The 20,343-nt window shown below is 48.0% G+C and overlaps 2 protein-coding genes across 5 annotated transcripts in view; both read left to right on the top strand.

Moving 5' to 3' along the window:
- The window catches only part of LOC115636335 (protein ABHD15-like), a 575,307-nt gene that overhangs the window by 70,341 nt on the left and 484,623 nt on the right, over nucleotides 1–20,343 (top strand). The gene's annotated exons all lie outside the window — the stretch shown is intronic.
- The window catches only part of SMG6 (SMG6 nonsense mediated mRNA decay factor), a 149,150-nt gene that overhangs the window by 28,958 nt on the left and 99,849 nt on the right, over nucleotides 1–20,343 (top strand). For all 4 annotated transcript variants that reach the window (XM_030536256.1, XM_030536255.1, XM_030536254.1 and 1 more), the window contains exons 9-10: nucleotides 10,942–11,003; nucleotides 18,130–18,275. In XM_030536256.1, coding sequence (XP_030392116.1) covers nucleotides 10,942–11,003; nucleotides 18,130–18,275 — 208 coding nt within the window. The remainder of the gene's footprint in view (nucleotides 1–10,941; nucleotides 11,004–18,129; nucleotides 18,276–20,343) is intronic.

Raw genomic sequence — 20,343 nt, 5'->3', positions numbered from 1 at the left:
TAAATATTGTACAGTGTCTGTATTGGTCAGGTATATTTGCTTGTTCAGAATTGGCAAGAGCCAATGGAGCCTCCACTGACTGGTGTCATTTTACTAAAATGCTCTGTGTACAAAGTCCTTGCTCATTATTCCACTAGCCTTGCAATGGGACCTGGTGGTGCCCTGAGAAGGGAATTGGCAGGCTTGTCTGTTTCACTGGAGCTTCTCTAAGGGTTTCTGTTTCCTCCGCTGAGATGCCGACTTGTAATTTCTTGCAACGCTCAGACCTGCCATAGAATCATAGCCAGTATCCCTCAGCCTCCTGCAGTGACAGAGCAGTGTGGGATGGGTGAGCATGTCAACATTCCCTTTGCCATAGAGGGTACAGGTGTGTGTCACAAGTCTATGGTACTTCAGGGCGCTGGAGTTCTTTGCAGTGGTACCACAAGCATCAGCAAAATGGATTTTCTTTTTCTGTATAATTTCTTAATCCCAAATAATCCAAGTTGTTTACAAACTGTGTGCGCGCACATACATTTTTCACACAGGAATCACTTGTACCAATACTGAAATGCAGCCAGTTCTGGGGTGGGACATGGAAGCAGCTAATAGCAAACAGCATTACATAGTGACTTAGGACAGGAGACGAAGGAGAGTTCTGTATCTATTTGATATTGTAGGAGAATTTAATCAGAATATAATTACCCAGATGTTGGAATTTGGCCACAATGCTATGGTTCTTGCAGAAGTTGCCATGTCATCTTAAAGACTCCTTGGTTTTCTATCTCCTGTGAAAGATAGCCCCTCTAACAACACAGCACCCTCCAGTACCTTGCAAGGGTTGCTGTAGGAAAAGGGGAAAGCACCTCCTACTATTTACCAGCACCGCACCCTGCAGCTCCCTGGGTTATTCCAGGATTAATGTTCTGAAGATACAAAGGGCTGTATAAATGTATTATTTTCATTGGCAATTTCCCATTCAAACACTGTCCAGGTCTGACCCTGCTTAGTTTGGAGTGTGATGAGATCTCAGATTGGGTGTGCCTGGGAGGTGCTGCAGATTCGGTGTTGCTATTGTAATGGATGGACGTGCCAGCTCTAGCAAAGGGGTGGACATGCTAAAGAAGCCACCCCTGGAAGGGAGACTCTTATAGAGCACAATGGAAGGTCTGGCAGTGTGTCTCCTGAGCAGGCAGAGTCGCATTGTCGCAACTGGTGCCTGGCTGAAGGAACGCTGAACCTTACTGCACAAATTCATGAGCAAGGAAGCTGTGCCTCAGAAAGGACTGATACCACTAGTGGCTGGTTACCAGTAAACACACCAGTCACAAAGTGTCTGGGACAGATGTGGTAGATGGTTTGGAGCTGAGCTGTGTAGTTTAGGGGTCTGCAACCCAATCCCCTCCCCACTGAGGACACCCTAGACCTAGGAGAGCTGCCTGCTGTGCTCACAGCCTCCCAGTGGAGGTGATGTGTTCTCTTCATGCAGTCTTGCATCTGGTGTCTCTTGATTAATGGACGTGTCTTTTGCAGGCTATTTTGATTCTGACGCTGCTTTCTGCTCTACAGAAGCTTTGCTGCTGTTGAGGAAAGTTTGCTGTACTTGATAAAGAACAGATACAGAAATTTAGTTCCAAACTCGAAGGAACAATTTTTAACTTGAAACAGCTTTTCCTTGGGAGTTGATGCGCCAGAATCCTTCCCTTATTTGGTGCCTTGTTCACAGCTGGGGCTGACGCTCAGGTGCCAGAGCTCTGCACTTGTTCTGGCTCCTTGCAGCAAGCCTGATGGATCTTTGCTCATGTAGAGAGCTGGATCCTCTGGTTCCCACGTCAGTTCTTGCCACTCCCTTTCTTGTGCATCTTGATGGTGTTTCCTGTGTTGTGGTGCTGGGTGGGAGACATGTTTTGAGACGTTTCTTGAGCAGTGCAAAGTCCCTTGAAATTGGTTCTTTTTCTCCTCTCTTCTGACTTGAGACTGTTGAACCTTCACTTTTACCAGCTCTAATTGAGACAGGGTAGGTGAGGTAATGTCTTTATTGGACCAACGTCTGTTGGTGAAAGAGACAAGCTTGTGAGCACCACATACCTGACCTGCAGAAGAGCTCTGTGGAGCTTGAAAGTTCGTCTTGTTCACCAACAGACGGTCCAATTAACAAATATTCCCTCACCCCCCTTGTCTCTACCAGCCTAGTGTCTCTACCAGCACTAGGCTGTCTGGCAGAGGTTCTGAGCATCACCTGAGCATTCTGATTGTGCCATCTCTGTGCTTTAAGCTGGCTTGTCTAGTATGTCTTTTATCTGCTCCTGGTTTCCTTAGCCCCTCTTCCAGCTGTTAATCAGTGCCAATTCCTTCCATGCTACAAGTCCCATTGCTTGGTGATGCAGTGTCTGAATGCTGCATGGGCAGAAATAGGCAGCTTTGTCTGGTGGTGTTGCCTCTTCCTGGGAGGGTTAATCTGTCTTCACATACTGACTCAAGACAGCTGAAAGAGCTGTTTGCAGCTTCAGGGACTAGCTGTGTATGATGTCCCCCCTCTTCTGCCTGACTAGGTGGTTTGGTTTTGTAACTGGTACCTTTACTATATGCTCATAATTTCTTTGAACACCAGTGGTTCTGGGATGCCCATTACTGAATTGTCAAACCCCTGCTCCATGGCAGCATTCCCTGAAATGCTTCTAATTCCATCCATGCCAGCCAACCAGGCAGAACTGCAGGGTCTCAATGCGTGGCTGAAACAATTGTGTTTGGAGGAGGAATTTGGTTTATTAGAAAAGGGAAAAGGAGGAGCCTATACAGGAAGGATAGGCTTCACCTAAACCAGAATGGAACCAGATTGCTGGCATGTAGGATTAAAAAGTTCATAGAGTTTTTAAACTAAGGCCTGGGCTGACAGGTATGGAGGAGCACACGGTTTGGACGGATGCAGCCCTTAGGGGAGTATTGATTAAATAGGATATTTTGCATCCTAGTGAAGAGGAAAGGGTAGACGTTGATGAAGTACAGGTAGGAACTGAAGAGAAACTGTCAAATGAAAGAGAGTCCCGTTCAGTTACAGCACATGGAAGGCAGACAACTAAATAGTCACACGTTAGAAGGGCTTGTACACAATTGCAAGAAGCTTAAATTCCAAGATGGGAGAACTTGGAGTGCCTAGTATTAAATCAGGACGTTGTTATAACAGGCATACTTGGTGGAATGATGATAATCAGTAGGACATGATAATCCCAGGGTACAAAATATATAGGAATGACGGAATAGGTCACATTGAGGGATTTGGGGGGAATGGCATTATATGTGAAATAAAGCATAGTGTGAAATACAATTGAACCTCAGAGTTACGAACTGACCAATCAACCACACACCTCACTTGGAACCAGAAGTACGCAATCAGGCAGCAGCAGAGACCAAAAAAAAAATCAAATACAGTACAGTACTGTGTTAAATGTAAACTACTAAAAAAACCCGGAAAGTTTTTAAAAAAAGATTAGACAAGGGAAGGAAACTGTTTCTGTGCTTGTTTCATTTAAATTAAGATGGTTAAAAGCATTTTTCTTCTGCATAGTAAAGTTTCAAGTCACTGTATTAAGTCAGTGTTTAGTTGTAAACTTTTGAAAGAACAACCATAACGTTTTATTCAGAGTTACGAACAATCACCATTCCTGAGGTGTTCGTAACTCTGAGGTTTTACTGCATAGCAAAAATCTAAAACGGGTAGGCAACCTATGGCATGTGCACCGAAGGCGGCACGCTAGCTGATTTTCAGTGACACTCGCACTGCCCGGGTCCTGGCCACCAGTCCGAGGGGTGCTCTGCATTTTAATTTAATTTTAAATGAAGCTTCTTAAATATTTAAAAACCTTATTTACTTTACATACAACAATAGTTTAGTTATGTATTATAGGCTCATAGAAAGAGACCTTCTAAAAACGTTCAAATGTATGACTGGCACGCAAAACCTTAAATTAGAATGAATAAATGAAGACTTGGCACAGCACTTCTGAAAGGTTACCAACCCCGATCTAAAATGTAAACAGGATCATAGAATCTCAACGGATAGCAATTCCATGCTTGAATAATAGCGTATAGCTTTAGGAATATACTACTGACCACCTGGCCAGGATAGTGATTGTGAAACGCTCATGGAAATTAGAGAGGCTACAAAAAAACAGAACCCCAGTAATAATAGAGAATTTCAATTATCCCCATGTTGACTGAGAACATGTCATCTCAGGATAGGGTGCAGAGGTAAAATTTCTAGGCACCATAAATGACAGCTTCTTGGAGCAGCTAGCCCTGGAACCCACAAGAGGAGAGGCAATTCTTGATTTAGTCATAAGTGGGGCACAGGATCTGGTCCAAGAGGTGACTACAGCTGAACCACTCACCAATAGTGACCATAAAGTAATTAAATTTAACATTCTTGTAGGGGGAAAATACCAAAGAAACTCACCACAGTAGCATTTAACTTCAGAGAGGGGAGCTACACAAGCATAAGGAGGCTAGTTAAACGGAAATTAAAAGGAACAGTCACAGGAGTGAAATAAATGCATGCAAGCTGCATGGAAACTCTTTACAGGTACCATAATAGAGGCTCAAACTATACGTATACTTCAAATTAAAAAAAAAGGTCAGTAATAGGTCAAAAAAAGTACCACGGTGGCTAAACAACACAGTAAAAGAGGTGGCTAGAAACAAAAAGTCACCTTTTAAAAATTGGAAGTCAGACACTACTGAGGAAAATAGAAAGGAACATAAACTCTGGCAAGGCAAGTGTAAAAGTATAATTAGACAGGCCAAAAAATAAATTGAAGAGCAACTAGCAAAAGACACAAAAACTAATAATAAATATTTTTTAAGTACATCAGAAGCAGGAGGCCTGCCAAACAATCAGTGGGGCCATTGGACTATCAAGATGCTAAAGGAGCACTCAAGGAAGACAAGGCCGTTGCATAGAAACTCAATGAATTATTTGCATTGGTCCTCAGTGTAGAGCAGTGGTCTCCAAACTGTTTTGATTGCGCATCCCTATCAGTAAAAAGTATTTTCAGCACGCACCCCCTGCTATGCCGAAGCAAAAAAAAAAAAGCTGCTTGGACTCCCGCCCGAACTGCCGAAGAGAAAAAAAAAAGGAAGAAGAAGAAGAAACCAAAGAAAAACAACATGCTGCTCCTGCCGGACACCCCCAAGGATCCTCTTGCACACCCCCTGGGGTGCGCGCACTCCACTTTGGACATCTCTGCTGTAGAGGATGTGAGGCAGATTCCCACACCTGAGCCATTCTTTTTAGGTGACAAATCTGAGGAACTGCCCCAGATTGAGGCATCAGTAGAGGAGGTTTTGGAACAAATTGATCAATTAAACAGTTAGATGTCACCAGGACCAGATGGTATCACCCAAGAGTTCTGAAGGAGCTCAGGTATGAAATTGCAGAATTTCTAACTGTGGTTTGTAATATATCGCTTACATCAGCCTCTGCACCAGATGACTGGAAGATAACTAATGTAACGCTGATTTTTTTAAAAGGCTCCAGAGGTGATCCTGGCAATTATAGGCCAGTTAGCCTAAGCTCAGTACCAGGCAAATTGGTTAAAACTGTAGTAAAGAACAGAATTATCAGGCACATATATGAATACGATTTGTTGGGGGAAGAGTCAGCGTGGCTTCTGTAAAGGGAAATCATGCCTCACTACTCTAATAGAATTCTTTCAGGGTGTCAAACATGTAGACAAGGGTGATCCAGTTGATATAGTGTACTTGGACTTTCAGAAAGTCTTTGACTGACCAAAGGCTTAAGTAAAGTAAACAGTACTGGGATAAGAGGGTAGGTCCTGTAATGGATCAGTAACTGGTTAAAGATGAGAAACAAAGGGTAGAAATAAACTGTAGTTTTCACACTGGAGTGAGATAAATACTAGGATACCCCAAGGATCTGTATTGGGACCTTTGTTGTTCAACATATTCATAAATGAGCTGGAAAAAAGGGTATAAGCAGTGAGACGGCAAAGATTGCAAACTACAAAATTACTCAAGCTAGTTAAGTCCAAAACTGACTGCAAAGAGTTACAAAGGGACCTCACAAAACTAGGCAACAAAATGGTAGACGAAATTAATGTTGATAAATACAAACTAATGCACGTTGGAAAACATTATCCTAACCATACATACCAAATGATGGGGTCTAAATTAGCTGTTACCACTCAAGAAAGAGATCTTGGAGTCACTGTGGATAGTTCTCTGAAAACGTCTGCTCAGTGTGCAGTGGCAGTCAAAAAAGCTAAGAGAATGTTAGGAACTATTAAGAAAGGCGCAGATAATACGACAGAAAATATCACAATGCCACTATATAAATCCATGGTATGCCCACAGCTTGAATACTCTGTGCAGATGTGGTCGCCCCATCTCAAAAAAGATATATTAGAATTGGCAAAGGTACAGAGAAGGGCAACAAAAATGATGAGGGGGTGGAACAGTTTCCATATAAGGAGAGATTAAAAAGACGGGGACCATTCAGCCTGGAAAAGAGATGGCTACAGTGGGATACGATAGAGGGCTATAAAATCTTGACTTGGAGAAAGTGAATTAGGAAGTGTTATTTACTCCTCCATGTAACACACGAACTAGGGGTCACCCAATGAAATGAATTAGCAACAGGTTAAAACAAACACAAAGAAGTACTTCCTCACATTATACACAGGCAGTCTGTGGAACTCATTGTCAGGGGATGTTGTGAAGGTCAAAAGTAAAATTGGGTTCAAAAGAGAACTAGGTAAGCTCATGGAGAATGGTTCATCAATCGCTATTAGCCGGGCTGGGCAGGGACACAACCCATGCTGTGGGTGTCCCTAAACCTCTGACTGCCAGAAACTGAGGCTGGGCGATGGGATGGATCATTTGATAAATTGCCATGTTCCCTTCATTCCCTCTGAAGCATCTAGTTCCCTTCCCCCACATGAGTGCAGCAGGTGGTGTGACTTCCTCTTTCCCCAGCCCCGGAGCCCTGCGCTGCTCAGTGGAATTAACTCTTCCCTATTGCTGTGAGAAGCAGCTTCTGACTGGATGAGCAGGAGGGCTCCCAGGGACTGACTGGCAGGTGAGTCACAAGGGAAAGAGTCATTCAGAGAGGAGCCCAGTCAAAGCAGCCAGTGGCCTTAGGTTGAACTCTGGAACTTTCATCTCAGTGTCAAGCGATTAGCTCATCAGAAGCTGGGGCTGTGGGTAAAAGTTGTGTGAAACAAGTGAGAGAGGTGCTGCCCATGTGTGCAGCTACTGCACAGGGCACGCAGGCTCTTCTCTGCCCAGGCCTGCCAGATGGCTGGTGCTGCAGATGCTGGTTAGCGTGAAACATGCTCTTTTCCCAGAGGTATTCTGGCTTCCACTTCCCAGAAACATTCACCATGTCCACATGGCTCCCCCTTAGCACATGGTCTCTGTCTGCAGCCATCCAGCCCTTTGGGAGCGGGCCAGCATTGCACTGGACTGCAGCTTGGTGCTCCCTGCTAAAGGGAGTGGAGCTGGGATACTGTTTACCCCCTCCCCTGCCTCCGAAAAGACTGGTTCATTCTGTGTGGGAAGAATCTGGTACACACTTCCCCACGGTGTGCATGTCATTTTCCACTCATGGTGGGGAGTTTTGCTACTCCCCCACTGCCAGTAAATGGGTGCAGTGGCTGCAGGCTGAGAATTCTTTGGGGCTGTGGGCTGGGAGTGGGGCTGAAGGAAAAGAATTTCTGTCCTACCCCACCTATATTCCCCACCCCCTTCTCCTCACACACATGTAGCCTGCAAACAAGCTCTGGTAGAGCTGCCGTGAGAACATTGGGCACGTGTGGGCTTGTGCAGGGTGAAGGGCAGGTTGATGGAGGGAGCTCAGTCACCCTGGTCCTTATTCCCACCCCCCCAAGGATCCTGGAGGTGGCAAATTCCTCTCCCATGCCTCCAACAGTCAAAGAAAGCATGCAGGCCGGGGTCGCAGCCACCCATTTGTGCTCTGGGTTCATCCACCTGCTGGGCAGTGAGACTCTTTCTTTAGCTAGGGCACATTGTCGGGGCTGGGAGGCTCAACCCAGGAAGCTGGGGTACCTGCCCGTGGTAACACTCCTACAAGCTTTCTCCTGCCCATCAAATAATCTTGGCTTAAATGCTCTTTTCTGGTCTTGGCACCCCAGAGCGATTTTGCTTCCCCTCAAAGAGGCAATGGAGAGGCTGCCTGTGCTTATGTCATATTTAAACTGGGCAGGTACAATGGATTAGGACCTTCACTGAACACTGCTTCCTGCTCTGGCCTGCCAGTCGCTCTTTAACTGGCTGGCGTAGTGTTCCTCGAGTCACTCCCGGGTTTCATCTGCAGAGTTCATAAAAGGGTGGCAAGTGAAGTCAAGTTTCAATGCAAGTGGTGCTTCGGGGCCACAGCAAAATAGCTAGTGAGTGAGTGAGCGCCCCTGGGTGCAGGGGCCAGTTTAATTGGTCTAGGGCTTTTTACGAGCAGATTTTATGTTTAAGCTCACACATGGCCCAGGAGCGAGCTGCAGCAGGGCATTGCTCTCCTGCATGGGTCCTGGGAGAATTCAGGTCAAGCCTAATTATACCTTACTGAGCAGCCCCACTGCATAGGGCTTGCAAAATAATGGGTGTAGGCTGGAGAATAAAGCAAACAAGAAGAGAGGTAATTAGTGTCGGAGCTGGGGCCGTCATGCCCCAGTAAATACCCAGCAAGGTGTGACCTTCCTGAGCAGCCCTCTCATTTCACATTTGTACAGGTTCTTTAGCACTGCCAGGACACTCGGAGAAATTCAGTTCCCTACTAGCAGCTGAGTCTTTACAGCCTAGGGGATAGGGCACTGGACTGGGACTCAGGAGACCTGGGTTTCATTCCTAGCTCTGCCATTGGCCTGCTGGGCGACCTTGGACAAGTTGTGTCACTCACTGCGCCTCAGTTTTCCCCATCTGTAAAATAGGGACAATGAGACTGCCCTCCTTTGTACAGCACTGGAAAGCGCTATAGAAAAGCTAGGGATTTGTTAAAGCTGCCATCTCCTGCCAGTGGGTCCAGGTTGTTACTAGTTTCCTCCCCAGTGTCTCTTCTCCAGACAGTTCTCGAGGGGGTGGGTAGTTTGAATTGATTTCTTTGTCTCATGTCATGGTAGTGCTGTGTCCTTCAATAGTCCCTTTCATCCTGGGATCTGAGGACTTTGCAAATGAGCCTCACAACATCACTGTGAGTAAGAAGGATAAGACATATAGGGTTCCGTTTATCCTGCACTGTAATGCAGCTACTTCTTGGGTGAAACACAGTAACTGTTTAACCATGCACAGCAATGTCCAGAACAGTTTAGGAGGAGTGAAAAAGTTCAGTATCCAAATGAACTCGCAGAGAGAATTTAGAGGAGCAGGATGAAATTACCAGTGACACTTCCTGCAGGCACTCAGGCTTGTGAGGCATCTCGCTACCACCTGCCTTGCCTGTGCCTGCTGTGGATCCCTAACTCCACTAGCCACGGGCAACACAAGCACTGCCTCTCAGCTTACACAGGCTCCTCTGTGTCAGTGCAGGCATGCTCCAACCAAATCCGTCGGACACTTTCCAAATTCACAGACCTGCTACTCACAAAAGAATAATACACATCACTTTACCAGTTTCACCTCAGAATCACCGCTCTGCTTAACACACAGCACTTAGATACGTTTATAGTGAAAACAAGTATACGTTTCAAGAAGAAGCCAGTAGAATGATGGAAACAAATGGTTACCAATCAAAAAATCATAACCTGCATCATACACCCTAGACTTAGCGAACAGGTTATGTTTCAGCCCTGTAGAGTTTAGCCCAGCCCAAAGTTTTTCTCCCAGTGTTTTACAGCCTGGCTGGCTGTGACCCTCTGTTCATAAGGTCTGGATGCTGACAGCTTATCTCATAGGTGAAAGTGCCAAGTACACCCCTGTATATTCCATCAGTTCATTGTCTGTACTCGTAAACTCATGAGTTGCCTCTGTAACAATTCCACAGTGACATAGCAGTGTAGCTCCCTGTCTAGCAGGTGATGGATGGAAGGAGGAGTGCCCAGGGAAGGCATCTGCCTCTTCTACAGCCCGGGCACCTTCCAGAAATACCCTCCTAGGTCTCACAGAATCAGAGGCCTGTAAACATGTTACAGTAAAAGCTTTGTTATCCAGCATGTTGGGAGGATGTGGGGTGCTGGCTAGGAGCATCAGGGACATGTCGCCACTTGCAGGGAGCCGCCCGAGGTGAGCACCGCCCGGCTCTGGATTCCTGGCAACCCTATCAGAAATGCCGGTTTCTAGAGCTTTCCAGTTGGTAAAATGCTGGATAACGAGGCTTTTACTGTTCTTGCTCTAGCCTCTTCTTTGTTTGCCCTGACTCTCTGGTAAAAATCTTTCATGCCTGGACATAGCAAAGTTGTCCTTATTTGGGAAGAGAGATACCAGCGGGGCCCTTGTGTCAGATGGGGCTAGCGGATGTGAGGGCTTGATTATTCAGGTAAATGTTAGCGATGTTTTTGAGCAGTGCACCAGAAGCAGCTGTGTAGCAGTTACTGCTTCTGGTGTCACAAGGATTCCCAGCATTGAGCTGAGTCCAGGATAAACAAACACCCAATGCAGTAAAATCACCTGCGCCATTGTGGGTGCTTTGTTTCTGGCTAATCGTGCATATTGTCCAGTAGAAGTTGATTGTTGGGATCACTGCAGATGGACACAGTAGCCAGCAGATGGTGCTGTGTGTCCATTCAGCTTGCTCACCCTGTCTTCAGGCTCCAGCTGTTTGGCACTTGCCCTGTGCCTATGTGCATAGTGTTTGTGAGAGTTTGGGCACGTCCATTTGGTTCCCATCTGCAGTGCCCACCCCCCACATCCAGGCCAGGTTATTCTCTCACCAGAGACGCTGTTAATTCACAGGAAATCGGGGAGAGTTTAATTGTTTTCTCCTCTTTTTTTCCCATGCAGCTGAACAAAAGGTTCATCCTCAGTTTTCTCCATGCCCATGGGAAGCTGTTTACCAGGATTGGGTAAGTGTGCAGGATGTTTATTTTATTTTCCTACATTACAAGTCTTTTTGGAATTTGATATTGTTAGCAACTAGGCTGTGTTTGTAACTGAGGGCACAGGGTGTGAATTCTTGCAGGCCTAGCCTCCTGGTTCTTCTTCTCCTTAGCTGCCCTCCAGTCCTGTGCTGGTTATTGTTTGGGCTTTTTCTCTTCTCACCCACCTCGAGGCTGTGTCCTGTCAGACCGTGAGACGGCGTATAGGCCTGGCCCAGCCCTGTGGGCTCTGGAACTCCCAGGAGCTGCTTTGCAGTTCCCAGATCTCCCAGTCCTCTCCTCTGTATGAGTGTTCCGAGATTTACCCACCGCGTTCTTACCCAGCAGAGCAGCTGCTCTCCTGGCTTCTCCAGGTCTTAGTGACTGCTCGGGTGTTCATTTCTTGAGGAATCTGCATTCCTGTGACTGCAGATCTGCTGTCCAGACATGGCGCGACAAGCGCTATCCCTTAGTCACTTGGGCTCCTTTTCCCTGGAGGCTGTTGGTTAAGTGCTACCCTGGCAGTGGGAACTCGTTTATATAAAGTGCTCTTAGCATGTCTGGCATAATGGGACGTCAAATAATTCGATGGCCCCCCTTGAACTATGGCGAGTCTGCTCAGACCTGGGCTGAGATCCCAGCCTGGGGGATTCGCGTCTGACCCAGGAAGCACGAGTGTCTCTGTGAGTCATCTGAGCTGGGCCTGTTACTACCAGGTGCCTGTGGTGCTAAGTGCTTGTGTCTTTGCTTAGTGTCTGGTGTTGCGGTGGGACCTATTTCTCAATCCAAACACCCTGAGTCGCTCTGCGTGTAATGTACCGTTCAGTATGGGAGCTACCTACTCAGCAGTGTGTTCTATCTCTTCTCTTGCCTCTCAGGTCTGGTCTACACTAGGGGGAGTATCGATCTAAGATACGCAACTTCAGCTACGTGAATAGCGTAGCTGAAATCAAAGTATCTTAGATCGATTTACCTCGGGTCCTCACGGCGCGGGATCAATGTCTGCGGCTCCCCCTGTCGACTCCGCTACTGCTGCTCGCTCCAGTGGAGTTCCGGAGTCGACGGGAGCATGTTCGGGGATCGATATATCACGTCTAGATAAGATCCCCAGTGGCCTAGAGGGTGATATTGTAACCAGGGTTCCTACGGCTCCTGCAGTCTCTGATAGAGACATTTGTTACCAGACTGAGGCTTGTTACAGGCCACCTGAGAGAACCTCGCACTGGCCGGACTGGCTCATTGTCCTTTCTGGCAATGTAGTTTCTTGCACTAGCCAGGGCCTGTCTATCAGCCCGTCCCTGGAAAGCCCTCCCCAGTCTTCTGGGCTGGAGGACGTGTTCATTAGTAGTAGGGCAGAACCCTGGCAGTGAGCTTGGCGTGGTGTAAAGCTGCAGTTCCTGCCCCAAGGAGCTCACGTTCCAAGCTGGCTGATCAAACTGTGCCTCTGAAGCCACAGGTGCCTGCAGTTTCTGTTGTCTTTCAGCTGGATTTCAGGATCTTCCCATCTCAGTGCAAAGTATGAGCCACTCTGGCTAATTCAGTGGAGAGTGTGTCCTTTGAGCTGCTCATGGCTAACGATGTGAATCCCAGTCTGTGTCATGAGGCCGTTTATCTGAACGTGGGCAGCATGTTGGCCTGAAGTGAGGAGTCAAAGAACTGAATGTCCTCGTGGATGGAGAAAAAAGGGCAGATGGAACTTTTAGTAACTGAATCGTGTTTCTCTGCCTGAGGGCATTGTGTCCAAGGACCTGCCTGTCCTGAGCTCTGCTGAGGCCGTGCTGATGGCTGAGTTATGGTTTGAACACTAGCCAGCAGGATGGATTAATGGGGATGTTGTGGTGATTGCTTGCAGATTTGTCCCCTGAGACTGTCATGAAATTAAGATGCAGCATTTTAGGAGGTCACTTCCCAGGACAGCCATTTAAAAAAATCCAAGTATGTTTAATGACAGACTCTCTCCCTGCTATTCTTATTAAGGGAACTTGAAAGTAATATCAAGCCCCAGGAAGGGAAATCAGCTGGTGGTGCAAAACAGCTTCTGTGCTTAAAATAGGTGAATGGGGAAAAATAGATCAGACCTACTGTTCGTGCTCAGATCATTAAACTGTGGATGGCATGGGCCGTGTTTTGTGGCATTAATTAGAGTGTCTCACTGCTAAAACCAAAGGCAGGCAGTTCAGTGAAGACTTCCACTTCACTGCTAACCTGCTGGGCTCTGAGCTCAGTGAGCTTACCACACATGCTACCAGATGTGCTAGAGTATCAAAGCACAGCTGCCTGAGTTGATGAAGCCATCACTCCTTCAAGCCTTCCAGAGTCCAAACATGACAATAACGTTCATTTCCTTTTGTAAGAAAGGAACAAATGGGGGAGAAATCCACCCTGTAAAGGGGCCCTTTGCCATGCTGAGATCTGGGCCTTGTTTGCACTCACAGGATGTTGGCTCTGTGGTGAGTTGTACAGGGTACATGAGACTATATCGAAAACCGGAGACCTTTAGAAACTATCCTAGCTCCCAAACACCAGGAACGCTGCCTCTTCCAAGGGGAGCAGCCCCATCCTGCAGGGCTGCAGAATAGCAGGGGTGTTGTAGCAGCCAGTATTTGATGCAGCGGATGGCTTTGTTTTGCTTTCGCAGCCAGTGCGGAGGGCATGGGCTGTCCTGCCGCGGGGTTACACTGGGTTTTAAAAGACACCGTGAAGCACAGCCTTTAAAAGTAGAGCAGATTGCACTCAGAGGATGTTGTTGGATCTGTGATGATTTTACACTGTGTTCTTTTATACAGATTTCACAGGGGAGACCAGCGTTTCTCAAATTCATAGATTCATAGACTCTAGAACTGGAAGGGACCTCGAGAGGTCATTGAGTCCAGTCCCCTGCCCTCATGGCAGGACCAAATACTGTCTAGACCATCCCTGATAGACATTTATCTAACCTACTCTTAAATATCTCCAGAGGTGGAGATTCCACAACCTCCCTAGGCAATTTATTCCAGTGTTTAACTACCCTGACAGTTAGGAACTTTTTCCTAATGTCCAACCTAAACCTCCCTTGCTGCAGTTTAAGCCCATTGCTTCTTGTTCACCTTCGCCTCTAAGGATAGAACAGGTTTTCTCCCTCCTCCTGATGACACCCTTTTAGATACCTGAAAACTGCTATCATGTCCCCTCTCAGTCTTCTCTTTTCCAGACTAAACAAACCCAATTCTTTCAGCCTTCCTTCATAGGTCATGTTCTCTAGACCTTTAATCATTCTTGTTGCTCTTCTCTGGACCCTCTCCAATGTCTCCACATCTTTCTTGAAATGTGTTGCCCATGAAATTGGGGGTCCTGACCCAAAAGGGAGTTGTAGGGGGGGTTGCAAGGTTATTTTAGGGGCGTTGTAGTATTGCCAGCTTCAGAGCTGAGTGGCGGTTGTTGGCCGGTGCCTAGCTCTGAAGGCAGCACCCTGCCAGAAGCATCGCAGAAGTAAGCGTAGCAGTACTGCAACCCCCCCCCTACAATAACCTTGCGACCCACCCACCCACACAAAACTCCTTTTTAGGTCAGGACCCCTACAATTACAACACTGTGAAATTTCAGATTTAAATAGCTAAAATCATGAAATTTACAATTTTAAAAATTCTATGACCGTGAAATTGACCAAAATGGACCAAGAATTTGATAGGGCCCAATGATGATCCAACCAGCCTGAAAGGATGTTGCGGAAGCCCAAAAACATTGTCCTTGTGGGTTACCAGGAGCATCCCATTCAACCATTCTGGAGCCTTCTCACATTGCAAGGTCTGAATCTGTGTGCGGGAGGAGAAAGGAAATCACTGCGTTTGCTGAGTGTGACACTGGGCATGTCCTGGAGGCCTCTGCACTCAACTGCTCTAACATTGAGGCTGTCCCTGCTTTTCTGAGGATGGATTTCAGCTTTCCTGTGCATCTCTGGAAGGGCACACTGGAGCCTTGTGCCACTGCTGACTGGAGCCTCATCTCAGCACACTGCCCTGGCATTGACTCTTTATCAGGACAGAACCACTTGCTAGAACAGTTGTAGGCTTTGCTGTGGGAGTTCAGCAGTAAGAGTGGGAGTAACACTCTTTCCAGTCCACTCGTATCTCTGGAGGATGTTAACAGAAGCTAGTGAAGTTAGACATTTTGAAATCAGCAGGTTCAGATAACGTGCATTGAAGAGCTTTAAGAGAGCTGACTGAGGAGCTCACTGGACCATTAGTGTTGATTCTCAGTAAGTCCTGAAGCACTGGAGAAATTCCAGGAGGCTAGAAGAAAGCTAGTATTGTACCAATATTGAAAAAGGGTAAACAGGATGACCGTCTCCTTATAGACCTGTCAGCCTGACACTGATCCCAGGGAAGATCATGGAGCAGTTGATACAGGACTCAGTTAATAAATAATTAAAGGAAGGTGATGTAATTAACAAACTGAACATGGGTTTATGGAAAATAGGATCTGTCAAACTAACTTGATGTCTTTTTTTTATGAGATTACATGTTTGGTTGATAAAGGTAATAGTGTTGATGTAATAGACTTAAACTACTGTCTGGGGTTTGGCTTGGTACCACATGTCATTTTGATTAAAAACACTTGAAATATATATAAGTGGCCCATATTACATGGATTAAAAGCTGGCTAACTGACAGGTCTGAATTGTAAACAGGGAATCATCAGCACTGAGCAGGTGTGTTTCTCCTGGAGTCCCTCAGGGATCTGTTCTTGGCCCTCTGCTAGTTAACATTTTTATCAATGAGCAGGATGAAAAGATAAAATCATCACTGATGAAGTTTGCAGATGACACAAGAATTGTGGGAGTGGTGAACAATGAGGAGGACAGGTCACTGATACAGAAAGATCTGGAGTGCTTGGTAAACGAGGCACAAGCAGACAATATACATTTCAATATGGCTAAATGTAAAAGTACACATCTAGGACCAAAGAGTGCAGGCCATACTTGAAGGAGGGGGGACTCTGAGAAACAGTGACTGAAGAAGATTTTGGAGTCGTGGTGGATAATCAGCTGAACATGAGCTCCCCATGTGAAGTTTTGGCCAAAAGGATTAATGTGATGCTTTTGGGAGCACAAACGGGAATCTCAAGGAGCAGAGAGGTTATTTGACCTCTGTGTTTGGTGCTGGTGGAATACCATGTCCAGGTTTGGTGCCCACAGTTCAAGAAGATTGCTGATAAATTGGAGAGGGGTCAGAGAAGAGCCATGAGACTGATTAGAAGGATTAGAAAACCTGCCTTGTAGTGTTAAACTCAAGGAGCTCAATCTGTTTTGTTCAGCAAAAAGAAGGTTAAGGGGTGATTTAGTTACAGTCTATAAGTGCCTACAACTGGAACAAATATTTACTAAGGGGCTTTTCAGTGTAGCAGAGAAAGGTCTAACCCAGTGGTTCTTAACCTGTTAATGCAGCCCACAGTGTGTTGAGTGGGGCGCAGGCTGAGAACTACAGCCCCTTCCACCCTAAAACCGCCCATAGTGGCCTATGATCAGCACTCCGCCCAGAGCAGGGCCAGGTGTGGAGCCCTGGGTGCAGTCCAGGTAGCTGGCCCCAAATCCTGCTCCACGGGGCTGAACGGGACCCGTGGCATGGAGCCGAGCAGGAGCAGGGACCCGGACCCTGGGGTCAGGCAGGAGCAGGGGCCCGGACCCGAATGCTGGGGCATGAGGCTGGGCAGGAGCAGGAACCCAGACTCGGACCCTGAGGCACGGGGCCAGGCAGGAGCAGGGACCCCCAGCACCAGGCCAGTAGTGGAGCCCCTGGCAGGACTGGCAGCCAGGACCCGAGAAGAGGGGTCAGGAGCAGAGCCCCACCTAAAACCTGGGACAAACCCCTTAGTTCCCAGAGCCTCCCCTCCCCACACCCACAGACCCACTCTCCTGCCCTGCGGCACTCACCAGCCCTCTGCTGGCAGGAGCACAGGTGCAGTCTGCAATAGGTGTCTCACCCTCAGCCAGCCCTGCTCCCTGCCAGATCAGAGTGGCAAATTTTGAATTTTTTTAGCACACAGCTGGGCTGCAGCTGTGTGCTAATTGGGCCACATGCAGCCCACAGGTTGAGACCCGCTGGTCTAATCTGATCCAATAGCTGGAAGCTGAAAGTAGAGAAGTTGAGACTGAAAATAAAGTGTAAATTTTTGAAGGTGAGAGTAGTTCACCACTGGAGCAATTGACCAAGGGTTGTGGTGGATTCTCCATCCCTGGCAATCTTTAAATCAAGGCGTTAGGATGGGGCAGTTCCCTGGCCTGTGTTATAGAGGAGATCAGACTAAATGGTCACAGCGGCCTTGGAATCTCTGAAAATACCCTCTAGTAGGCATCCCCTGACGAAGAAGAGCAGAGGGCAGGGCTGCTAGTCTGAGCAGAGACTGGGAGAATCTGGCTGCCATTAGTTTGTGACTCCTGTGGAGCAGGGATCGGTCTGACTCAGGGCTGTAGAATAGCTGGCCCCCTTTGGGGACTATATGAAGAGTGATACTAAATGAAGATTAGCGGAAATGTGTTGGGTTTCCTTGGATGAAGGTGCCTGTAACTGCTAAGGCTTTTGGTGTTGAAAGGACGCCTCGCTCAAAGCTGTGGCATTGCATCTGGTGGCTGGTCCCTCTTGATGAGTGATAGTAGCTGTGTATATTTCAGGAAACAGCTGTGGTTTTGACACTGGTTTTCATACAGTGACTACCAGCATCTAAATGAGACATTGTTAATCTGCAGGGGACCCCTCATCTCTCTCCTGGGGCCAAGTTGGCGCGCTCACAAATGAGACACAATGCCAGTGTTCTGGGGCTGGGTAATATGGAGGGCCCTCACTGCCTGCCATATAACTGGGGCCCACGCACTGGGAGCACTTTCCTCAGCAGGAAGTGGCTCTCTTAAACAGATGATGTTTACAAAGTCAGTTGCCCCGACTCCATGGGTGTGGGTCAGGCTGACGTCTCCATTCTGTCTGCCAGCTCCAGCACTCCATGGGCTGCTGCTCCCCTGCAGCTGATGGGAGGGGTGACTATCCCAGACATGCAGTAGCTGTGAGGGTCTCCCTCTGTCCCTTCCTCGCTGTGCCCTGAGGCCTTGGTGCAAGCATTCCTGTTGTTCTCTTTCTGTCTGCAGGATGGAGACGTTCCCGTCAGTGACAGAGGAGGTGCTGAGGGAGTTCCAGGTGCTGCTGAAGCACAGCCCCCCTCCCATTGGAAGCACCCGCATGCTGCAGCTCATGGCTATCAACATGTTTGCAGTGTACAATTCCCAGCCCAAAGGTACCAAGTGTTGTCAAGGATGGGGGCTGGGGAATTTTGCCCTGTTCTGTGTGGCAAGTGATTAAATCCATGTGGCTGGAGAAGAGCAGGGGAGGGATACTGAACGGGCAGCCTTCAGGGAGGCAGAGCTTTCTTTGAATGCCTGCTGTGTGGAAGGCAGTAGAAAGGGCCCTGAGGCCTCTCCCCAGAAAGCGTTGCTCTGTTCTGAGTGGGGAAGAGTTTCGGGGTGTCTTTCTGGAGTTGGGCAGAAGAGTGTTATGGAGGAGGAGGAATGCAATCCTCACTTAAAGGCTGTCCCTAGGAACTGAATGAATGCCGAATGATTTCCTGGCATGCTTTCCCAGCATCTTTCTCTGACCCCGCTCAGAGCCTTACAGTGGCACTTAGAGGCAGGCCCGAAGACAGCTGCTCTCTGGAGGCATCATCCGTGGCATTAAAGGGACAGCTCTGGGGGAGCATGCCCAGTCCAGTGGCTGCCTGTGACTGTGTGACTGTTCACTGCTGAGCCTCTTTGGAGGTAGCTGATGGAGGTGGTAACTGAAGGGCCAGGAAAGGAGCCTCGCCCCAGACAGAGCCAGCTGGGAAACAAAGCCGGTGTGTCCAGATGGGGTATGGCTGCTTCTCTCCTTGCGCCTCCTCCATTCACTCTTGGGCTAGGTGTGTTGGCTTATAGCCTTGAGTTTATTGAACAAGCAGCTGTCCCCAAAGCCAGTGGGGGGCTCCGGGGCTGAGTGCCCTTCCCTCAGGTGCTCTGCAGAGAATTCCGAGTGCAGCTGAGGTGACTAGTTCTTCCCCACTTGCCTCTTTGTTTGTAGCCATAGGGAATGACAGGGGGGTTGGACTTGCAGTCCCAGGGCAGGAAGAGCCAACGTTTAAAGCACCAGCTGCTGGATGTTTAGATTCAGAAGGGGGCAAGGCCTCTCCCCCTTGGATGGTGCACTACAGTTGTGGCCAGAGTGCTGGGTTCTTACAGATACAGTGAGACATGATCCCTGCCACAGAAAGCTCATGATTTCAGCTTTTCCTTGGCGAGCAGTTGGCTCCTTGTAGTGCCAGACTAAGTGACGAGGGGACGAGATGAGCTGACTGGGTGAAGTGGTGTGCTGGAGAAATAGCTGCATCCCAGCCTGCTTCCCAGGTATCTTCCGGTCTTAAGAAGGAACTGCCCCTTGGGAGTTACAAGTGCTGCTGCTTAAGTTGGGCTCATGAGCCCAGTCTGCTAGATGCCAGCGAACCAGATGGAGTGTTTATCTTTCCCGGCTTCAAAGTACTTTACAAACATGAGCAAATGCCTCCTCTCAGCCCCCTGGGAGCCAAGTCATTGTCCTTATCCCTGTGCAACAGATGCAGGGACAGGCACAGAGTAGGAAAGAGCCCTGGCCAAGCTCATGCTGCAAGGCACAGGCAGAGCTGTGGCTAAAATCCAGGGTCTTGACTCCCAGTCCTGCACTCAGACCACCAACTTTAGCTGCTTCATCCCCTGTTCCAAGAGAATGCAGGCAAGGGGGAGGCAGCTGAGGCTATCTTTTCTCTCGCTATGGGAAATAAGCCCAAATGTTCTTAAGGATCCCTCTCTCCTAAGTGAGTAGGTGCCTGCTGCGCCCAGCGTCATGTCTCTGTAGGGAGCAATCCCTTTCCTGCTTGGGGCTCAGCGGTGAGTGCCTGGAACCAGTGACTGTCTTCATGAGATGCCTGTGAGTTGGAGGATGCTGCAGTTCCCACCTGACACTCAGCAACGTTAGAGGGTTTGTCGGAGGTCTTGTGCTCAGCTCTTGTGTTTGAGACCCTAGGCCACTGCTGCTCACGTTCCTGGGGTAGAAATACTATTGTCAAAGTGAGCTTGTTGCCAGCGGGAACAGCCCTGACATTTCCGGGCTGTGCATATGTTGGATGCTGGCAAAGTCCCATGTGAGTTTGGAGCGGATTTCATGGTACTGAGAGGTACAAAGAGCTGGATGCTGAGGAAAAGCAAAGAGCCTGGAGTTTTAAATGCATGCAAGAGCTTTTGCTGCATTGCTGCCAAGTGCCCAGTGCCTAGCTGAGGCCTTGGCTCCACGCCCTGGTGTGT

Source organism: Gopherus evgoodei, chromosome 17, assembly GCF_007399415.2.
Source record: "Gopherus evgoodei ecotype Sinaloan lineage chromosome 17, rGopEvg1_v1.p, whole genome shotgun sequence".
Lineage (NCBI taxonomy): Eukaryota > Metazoa > Chordata > Testudines > Testudinidae > Gopherus > Gopherus evgoodei.
The sequence above is the reverse complement of the archived record's forward strand: the minus strand, read 5'-3'. Positions and strand labels throughout refer to the sequence as shown.